A 9,061-nucleotide genomic window follows, 5' to 3' on the forward strand; every position below is an offset into this window, starting at 1 on the left:
ATAAGAGAGGCACACAGATGTGCATAAGCAAACACATGTGGTGAAAAATATCTCCTTTGGATGAGCTCAGCAGTTTGTTTGTGGAAGGTTGTTGTTTGGGAGGTCCAATGTCCAGATGCAGCAGGAGATGTGCAAACAAGAGGATGGAGCAAAGAGAAGCAGCTGGCTGAACTTTGGCCAGTTAGTAGAGAAGTGGTCAAGCTGATGTGATTCTCTGTGAGGTCCACAATTTGAGAAAAATAACAAATACCAGCCTATGAGACATGCAGAAAGCTATGGATAAATGTATTTGTCAATGTAACTAAAGCGACAATTTAACTTTCAAAACTTTAAACATGTTCAAAATTGTTTAATTTTATTGGATTTTTGAGGACATTTCTTATTTGTTTAGTGTAAATTATGCTAGTTTTAAAAATCAAAACCACACGATGCAGATGTTGAGTCATTTCTCTGGTTTAATGAGTTTCTGGTGTAAATGTCCAGTACTGAACAGCTCATTGCAGCTCAAGGGTGTCCTAACAGCGCCATCTTTTGGCAAATCACATGGTATTACTATGTTACTTATTACAACAGTACTATATAGAAATGTTATATATACATTATACACACAGTAGAAATCCTTACTATATACTTATGCATGGTAAGTCTGTGTGTTGATGTGTAATACTTTAAACAATTTGCAAAAGAATATTTAATACATCAATGTAAAAATAACTATGACTTGCATGTTAACATATTCAGCATCATGTAGTAAATAAAACGGTCTTCAGGGTATCGCTGAAATTCAAGGACCTGTAACTTTGTCACGTACAGCCCGTCTCCAGGCTTCTAACATTTAGCTGTTGACTGTTCCTCCCACAGAGCCCACTCTTCCAAATATATTATCAGGTTACATTTGTGACTCTGCAGGTTTTTAGTCTCGTCTATTGCTACCATAATTAGCATCACAGCTGCATCTGCGAGTCATATGATACTAGCGGCATGTATCATGATTTAAATAGTGTATCACACAACATCTTTTTCCTTCTTGAGTGAACCACTGCTTCTCTCTCTTGAGGTATGACACATTTAATGCCCACTGATAAGCTCCAAAAGTCCCGGGGCCTGATAGACACAGAAACCCCCTAATCTTAAAGATAGATCTTTAAGGTTTAATACATAGAATTTGTTGGTTACTGTTCGTAAACACAACATTCAAACTTGGCCCCTCCTCCCCGGCTCAACGAGCAAGAGAGAGCAGCGTCATCTAGAGAGTGAAAGAAGAGTGGGAGCGGCGTTAGAACAAAACAGAGAAATCTGTATCATTATTTTCTGTTGGTTTCACTCCATTTACGCTCTAAAGCACAAACATATCCACACCTCTACACAACCCTGCAGGAAGGCCACATTGCTGTGTGAATGTAGCACTCTCGCACTCTGAGGCCCATCCACTTTCCAACTTCCCAAATGCAGCAAAATAAGAAGAAAATACCAGAGGGGAACAACTTCCACGCGCTTCTAGTGGGTCAGAAGTGATGACTGAAAGTGATTACTTTTGCATGAATCTTAAGTTTTTATGAAACCTCTGCATATTATACCTTTAAGATCCTAACTCCTAAGACTTGTGACAGCAAATATGATTATGTTCGTCAGATTTAGACAAATGTTATGAGGCCATTTTTACATTGCACTTTGCTTCTTAAGAAGCTGCTACAATTAGTGAAATTGAAGAAAAGAGCATGTTTGTGAATGTACAGCGGCAGCAGGCCAGGCCAGCCTGCTGTCTTCCTTACACCCAAAGTATTGTCATTCTGCTCATAATACTCGCATCCTCATTTGGTAGCTACCATGACAATATTTTGTTGGGACATACTATTCTCCAACAGCAGCACCTATGTTCAATGATAATGTAATTGTTTATCGTCAGTATTTCTTGATGTGCGCAGTGGTTACTTACTAAGTGTTTAACACTGTCGTTAATGGCATTACACAGGAGTTCACAGTAGACTCGACTCTTCAACGGCTTTTGAATGTGTCTAGTCTTAATGAAAATGTTCTGAAGATGCTTTTTTTTTTTTTTTTTTTAAGATGAGTGGATCATCTTTAGTGTTTTTTCTATACCCCTTTCAAAAACTTAGAGGGTCTCAGAATACAGAAACAACAGGAAGTAATAATCCTACAAGATCTGACCCTAGGTCAGTAGAGGAACTTGTGGTAGGGTGGGGGGGGTGCTACAATGTCTGAACACCGCAGGAATATTTTTGTCCATCCTCCCTGCTTGCAACAAGTTGGTCTGATTTTGTGCAGGGGTAGATGGGTTTGTTTGGGGTGGGGGGGGGTTGGTCAGTTACTCTGGTTGCCGACTGGAGGAAACTCATTCTCGTCGTCCAGACAAACAGGACCCTCAGCAAATTCATGCTCTGGGATGACTTCGCCCTTTTGGGCCCCTCCGTCTTCAGAGTAACCTGGGAACACAAACCATATACGCATTTCTTGCAGAACCTTATTAGTGATCGTAATCCTCATCTCTATCTCCTCGTAGGGAGAGTTTTCTTCCACGGAGGCCGCCATGTTGCTCCGCCATATTTCTACAGTAGCGAACAAATTAAACACAGGCTCTTGTAAGGGACTTCCACATTCATACATGCAGTGAGGGCCACGCAATGTAGGAAAGCCATGTGGGGGTATTCACGTGTCTGCAGTTAGCAACCCTACCACTAGATGCCGCTGTACACACTGTTAAAACTATTAAAGCTAAAACTCATATTATGAAAATACCTTAGAATCACTTTGTCAAGAAGAACTTGAGGCCACTTTATGATTTTTTTATTTAAAGTATTGTTATTCTTTGTATATTAGGTTTTTAAACTATATACAAACCAGCTTAATTATTAAACAGGATACGCATACAACTGTAGAAGCCATAGTTGAAAAATCATACATAAAATATAAAAAAGAGGTAAAAAAATAAATCAATTAAAAATGTGCTGCCCCATGTATCAAATTCAGAATGCCACTTCTTGGAAAAGTTTTCAACGGTTTGTGATCAAGAAAGACTCACCCATGAGAGTGGTGGAGGAGGGTGGAGTTGAAGGGAGAGCCACAGTGGCAGCATATGATTGGCTGGCCGGCTGTGGCTGTGGCTGTGGGGGGACATCCTCTGGGTTCTCCTCTTCCTTCTGTTCCACCTGCTCCTCGCCAGAGTCAAAGAGCCTGGAGGAACAGATCGAACAGAGGCTTGACAATGTAACACCCAACACAACTCGCGTGTTACATTTAAAAGTAGAAATATGCAAGATCCGAGCACGCTTGCTTCTGTGTAATATAGAGATGACATTTGGCCATAAACGCATCTGTGCCATGTGCAGTTTTCTTTTTCTTTCTTGGCATTTTTGTTCATTTTGGAATTGTAGTCCATCATTTCCACTTTCATTGTCATTTAGGAAGCTTAAAGTTTTTGCTGTAGTCAGAATGTATGATGCAAATAATCGCTTTCACTTCCCCTTTTTTTTGTTTTAGTTTTATTGTTGGGCCTCAAATTGAAACTAATTTAAGGCAGGGCTTTACATGCAAACATTTATTAAGGATGTATCCCACCTGTGTTTTTGGACCAGGACACACTCGCCTCCATCCTGTGGATCTACGTTATAGATGTAAAGATGGCCGTCTGAGGATGCCACGAGCAAGCGAGGAAGCTTCTGAATCCTGACAAACAAACGGACACAAACGATGAACGAGCATGCACCAATAGCCACTTAAAGCATTATTGATCATTGTCTTGTTAATGTCTTGTGCTGCCTTACGTAGCCAGCGCGCAGATGTTCTTCAAGCCAAACATGTTGAGTCGTACAGTGGCGAAGGCTCTGTCCTGATGCATCATGTCAGACACCTGTGTGGGCAAGTAGGTACTGGCTGCTGTGAACATTTTGCCCACGTATGCTGACCATGTCGGGGACTCTTCCTCTCGACTGGAAGGAAACATGATGGGTGATGGTTAAAGGTACAGAGTTTACTGTAGTAAAAGTCCCAATTTTACGTTGAGCTTGATAACAGAACTTGATAACAGTACTACGTTTTATAGTGATGAGGCAGGATACTACTCATCCCTACCTATAATTAGACATCCTATTGCCATATAACTATATAACAGCATTAGAATTATCACCACATGTTGTCTAAATGGCTTAATCCGTATCTTGGGTGTTTACCTGGGACTCTGTTGCTCCAGTTTAAAGATATGGACGGTCTCAGTGTTGCTGGATGCACACAGGAACTGTGCATCAGCACTGAAGGACAATGAACTGATGCTAACATATCTGACACACAAAACAGAATTGTCAAAAAACAGTATTGTAGATTCTTATGATTTGTACTTTAAATGATTTAGCAGATATAAGAATTGACTAGAAAACTTCTAGATAGTCTGATCACAGAGTGAGTACTAAAATGCTTTGGACTTTCAGTCTAACGTTTCCACGACGCCACTACTCACATTACTGAAACCCAGTCACTGACACCGGAAGCTGCACAACACATTCACAACCCTCTGTTGGCTACTGAGCTCATGAGGAGGAAAGTATCTTTCTCTCCAAAACGGCTGTTAAAGGAATCAGTGGGTCATTTGAACTGCTAACCTTCCTGTCACAAGAACCTGTTAAACCTTTGTCGTACACTGTGAATCTTGTCGTCCGCTGAGCGTCCCCTTTTTCCTTTTTAATACTTTACAACGGAAGCACAAGAGAGTACGAGCGCTGACCTCTTCATCCCTCGCCGGAATTCAAACAGCTTCTGTCCTTCAGGAATACTGAAGACTCTGATAACTGTACCCTGTAGATGAGAGCTGGGTCAAACAGACTGATGGGTCATAAAACAGAAGGGGGGGGTGAACAGAAATGACGTCCTCACCTTCTCTGACGCACTGGCCAGTTTAGTGCCAGAGGCATTGAATGTGAGGGCTGCCAGGGGACTGTCATGGGCCTGGATCAGTGTCACGGTGCTCTAAAAGGGCAAACAAGGGCTTTCTGATTACATCTCTGGGCTATTTTTCCCGCCATGGGGTTTTCAAGTGACATGACAACAGCTGCAGTTTTCCCTTTGTTGCTACGTTGAGTTTAATGAAGCCTCACCAGGTTGTTGGCATCGTAGACTGTGATCTCTCCGATGGTGGCGCTACCTGGATACGCAAGGTAGGAGTTACCGTGATTGACAGAGAGTGCGCAGAGACCTACAAGGGAGGAGAGGGGATTATTTACACTTTTTTTCGTTTCACAGCTATCTAACCAGTCTGGCCATTCATACCCTTATGGAGCTATTAAACATGTTTTATTTTTCTGGGCCTATTAGTTGTGGAGAATCATGCTGCTGGACCAATGGAACTTCCAACATCAGACAACCACTGCATGTCTGAGCTCACTCTGTATGAAAACCAATGGAAATGTGTCAATCAAATGTACAGATCTTTTCATACAGAGTGAAACCGAGTACTGTTCGAAATTAGCATTTTGCATCCTCAAGCAGTTTTGCAGCAACTTAATGTTGGTTCTGAAAGAAGTAGTTGAGGTTATAAACAATGAAACACACCGTTGCTTCATTTCGTCAGTTGTCCAGCTACTACCAGGCTTCTGGTAGCTACATATGTTCATGCTCCCATACACTATGTTTTATTCACTGTTATCCTGTTAATGTCCATAGCCATAGCAGCTGTAAGCAGCAGCAAAAAGTTATATTGCCTCTCATTGCTTGCAGGGATTTTGGACCCCTCCTTCATTCATACATCATTCTGTACAGTGTCCCCAAACATTATGTTAGCTACTCTTACATGTATGCATCTCACTGCATATTTTTCTTTTCATTAAAGAACAACACCGCTAAAATGTTTGTCAAGCGAACTATTTGGCGGAAAGGAATTCGACCAACGAATGATAATCAGTTCAAACTGGAAACAAAAATGTACTTGGGTACCCGGTGGTGGCTTAACTGAAGACTACCTTTTTCCCCTCTCACTTCGTCCAGCAGCTTGAGCGTACCTGAGGGGTTGGTGGGCGTGTTGAGCAGGGTCTTGAGCAGCTTCATGTCTTTGATATTGTGGATGTAGATCGACTCTTCCAGGCACACCACGAGCCGCTGAGACGTGGAACGAGAAGGCGTCAGAACGGCGCAAGAGCGTTTACATTCCGCAGCGCAAACCAGAAGATTACGGAAAGGTGAGTTTCCTGCTCCTACCTGTCTGTTGAGCCTGACGGAGAGGATGTTGTTGGAGTAGCTGTAGTTGCAGATCTCTGTGCCTTTCTTGAAATGATAGACGTTCATTCGCCGAGGCATGGACAGACTGACCACCACTACCAGACTGCTGGAGAACAGTCGCTCCACTATGTAGACGTCTGGACACTCCACTGGGAGAAGGACAAGAGAAATCTTTAATATCAACAATGTATTTACAATGGCAAATACAATATTTTCCATATACTAATACATTCCCATTGATTAATAATTACATGTGCTTTACTGTTCTAGCTATATCACTGCCGCCAATCCAATCAACATAGGAAGAGAAACTGTCAGAAAACAAGAACTAAGTCCAAATTTCCTCAATTTGACCTTTAACTTTCTGTTTCACTGCGGAAATTGAGGATTAGAAAGCTATCGTCAGTGTTTGCCCACCGTATGCCGAAGAGCAAACATGTTGCACCGTGTCCGAGTTGTTGCATGACCAAGGTGAACGTGACCACAGCTCATATCTTTCTCTGTAGGCTTCTGTAACTCTGTAATCATGTCATCTTAGGGAGGGAATGCAGGTGTGTCACTGTGTTCTTGCCCGTGTGCATGACTGGATATTTATAAATCGACAAAAACATTCGCCGCAGATGTGGCTGTGCATATGAGCTGTCTTGTGATAGTGTACTCTTGTATAAACTGTTGATGAGCTGTTTTTCCTCGTACCTCCCTCATGGATGCAGTCTAATTTGTCCACAGCAGTGACAGAGAAGAGACGGTAGCCGGTCTTGGTGCCCACTGATAGAGAGCTAGAATAAAAATACACACAAACTCATCTTAAGAGTGAGACACAGTGTGACACAAGATACAAGATAAAAAATACTCAAAAATGCAACTTAAACCATCCACATGACAGTGAATACATTGTATTTTAGAAGTAGGAAGAAAGGAAATCTGAATTGTGCCGTATGTACAAGTTTACTTTGGAAGTTTTAGTGAAAGATGTTGACAAAATTTTCTTAAATCGTACTGTGGGGCCTCTGGTGGTTTCAACATCTGTTATACTGCCTTTGCTGTCACATAGCTAACACACACAATTCCAGCATTGTCTGTTTTTGATATACTGCTATTGTTTGAGTAAAACAATGACAGGGACCTTTTTTTAGCTTGTTACCACCAAAACAGTTTAAAGACTGGATATGATCAGAAGGGAAAGCTCGCCCTTGAAACGTATAGGAATATCCATTCCTAATGTGGTGCTGCAAAACTGTGTGAAATGATTGTTAGCTCGTATCACGGAAACCACACAAGAACGGTGTGACACATGCGTATTGACTCGTATGAGCTGAGGTCAACTGCTGATGTCTGTATCAGTGTACTAGCATGTGGTCAACATAGGGCCACAGCTGACAGGAAGGGCAGGATGTGGTGACCAGGTCTGATTAACTCATACTGCATGCTGGTCGGAGCTGAAGGAAGAATCACTGTAGCCATGATACAGACAGGTCCTGAGAGAAAACCTTCTCCAGAGAGCAGGTGAACATGATCAGATGTGCAGAGGTGTTTGGTAGACATCCACAATGTGATTTCTTTATGTTTTTCTTATCTTGTTTTTCATAGGCAATGCAGCCACAACACGGCTTCCATTGAAGCCGCTAATTAACCTGAAAACACTGTCTTATCTTATCATGGCTGGAGATGAAAAGAACACAGAGATAAGAAGGTCGGGATGACTGTTTAGCCACCTGCTTAGTTTTACGATGCGAGCCAAGGGAGATGTTTAGGTAAGGAGGCACACCTGTAACTGCGTGAGACCTGCTGGATTTGTCTGTTGATTCACAGTTTACCCTCTAAGAATATAGAAGCAACAAAAAGCAGATAAAAAAACACCACATTGGTTCTTGCCATTGTTACATGTTAATTATTAACATGTCATTTTGTATGTTAACTGGTGTCATGAATCAAGAAGGACTGGTTAGGCACACACCAGGCCTATGTTTAATACATTGCATGAAGCTGTGTCTTATTACACACCATTCAGAAGTTTGGTGACAACAATAAAGGACTAGTTAGGTGTGCAACAGGCCCTGGAGATTAACACAGTGGCCTACTTCACTTTCAGCTCATAGTGACTCATCTGGAAGTTTACAGAAGCTTGTGCCGTCGTTTTGGACGCATTGACACTGTACAACTCCCTACTCGGTATTACCAGAAAATAAACGAGAGTATGTCAATGCGACTGAAAGTAATTATGCAACAGTCAGGTGCATCAAGGAGATTGAGTTCATGCTGGGCCCGGCCCGCAGGTCGCTTACGTGGTGTCCTGGTTAAACGAGGCACAGATGAAGCCTCGGTGCACCCCGGGGTCGTCCGGCACGTCCTGGGACTCCATCCGAGCCGCCGAATTCCCTCTCCTCTTCCTGGCCGAGGTCGGAGGCCTTGGGCTCGGGTCGATCCCCGCCGGAACCCGCTTCCCCTCCTCTGCCTCCCGACTCCAAGCGCCACGCTCACACTCTTCAGGGAGAGGAATGTCCGGGCTGGCTGGTTTAGATGGCACACATCATACGCCCCGTGTATACTATACCAAAGTCAAACAGGATAAAAGATCAGCGATAGCACTTCCCTGAGCAGCCGTTTCACTTTAGTCGGTCGACACCGTTGTTATTATTATGTTATTAACTTCCAATATTCACCCAGCAAAACAAAAACAGCTGATGGGAGGATGCGTCACTGTGAAGTGCAGCACGATTGGCTGACTGCAACAAATCAAGCCCTCCCCTCTAGCATTTCTATTGACCAAGCTTTTCAGAGCCCGCGAATGATTCGACAAAGCGTCTGTCGATCGAACAAGAGACGCCCATTTAGGCGA

The 9,061-nt window shown here is 42.7% G+C and overlaps 1 protein-coding gene across 1 annotated transcript; it reads right to left on the reverse strand.

Moving 5' to 3' along the window:
- Window positions 1-5: 5 nt before the first annotated feature.
- On the reverse strand, window positions 6-9,060 carry LOC311504528 (WD repeat domain phosphoinositide-interacting protein 1-like). The gene is made up of 12 exons (XM_084567687.1): window positions 8,508-9,060; window positions 6,919-7,001; window positions 6,202-6,371; window positions 6,006-6,102; window positions 5,106-5,203; window positions 4,885-4,977; window positions 4,736-4,806; window positions 4,188-4,295; window positions 3,783-3,947; window positions 3,577-3,684; window positions 3,041-3,192; window positions 6-2,444 (listed from the first exon to the last, which is right to left on the reverse strand). Exons 1-12 carry the CDS (start codon window positions 8,582-8,584, stop codon window positions 2,323-2,325), a joined length of 1,344 nt encoding a protein of 447 aa, XP_084423813.1. The 5' UTR covers window positions 8,585-9,060; the 3' UTR covers window positions 6-2,322.
- Between the last annotated feature and the right edge of the window lies 1 nt (window position 9,061).

Source organism: Chelon labrosus, assembly GCF_963514085.1.
Source record: "Chelon labrosus genome assembly, chromosome: 19".
NCBI lineage: Eukaryota > Metazoa > Chordata > Actinopteri > Mugiliformes > Mugilidae > Chelon > Chelon labrosus.

Coding starts and splice junctions, on each gene's coding strand:
- LOC311504528 (XM_084567687.1), bottom strand. CDS start 8,584: ATGGAGTCCCAGGACGTGCCGGACGACCCCGGGGTGCACCGAGGCTTC. Junction 6,372..6,918: donor AGACTGCATCCATGAGGGAG/GTACGAGGAAAA, acceptor TCCTTCTCCCAG/TGGAGTGTCCAGACGTCTAC. Junction 3,193..3,576: donor GTCCTGGTCCAAAAACACAG/GTGGGATACATC, acceptor CTGTTCCTCCAG/GCTCTTTGACTCTGGCGAGG.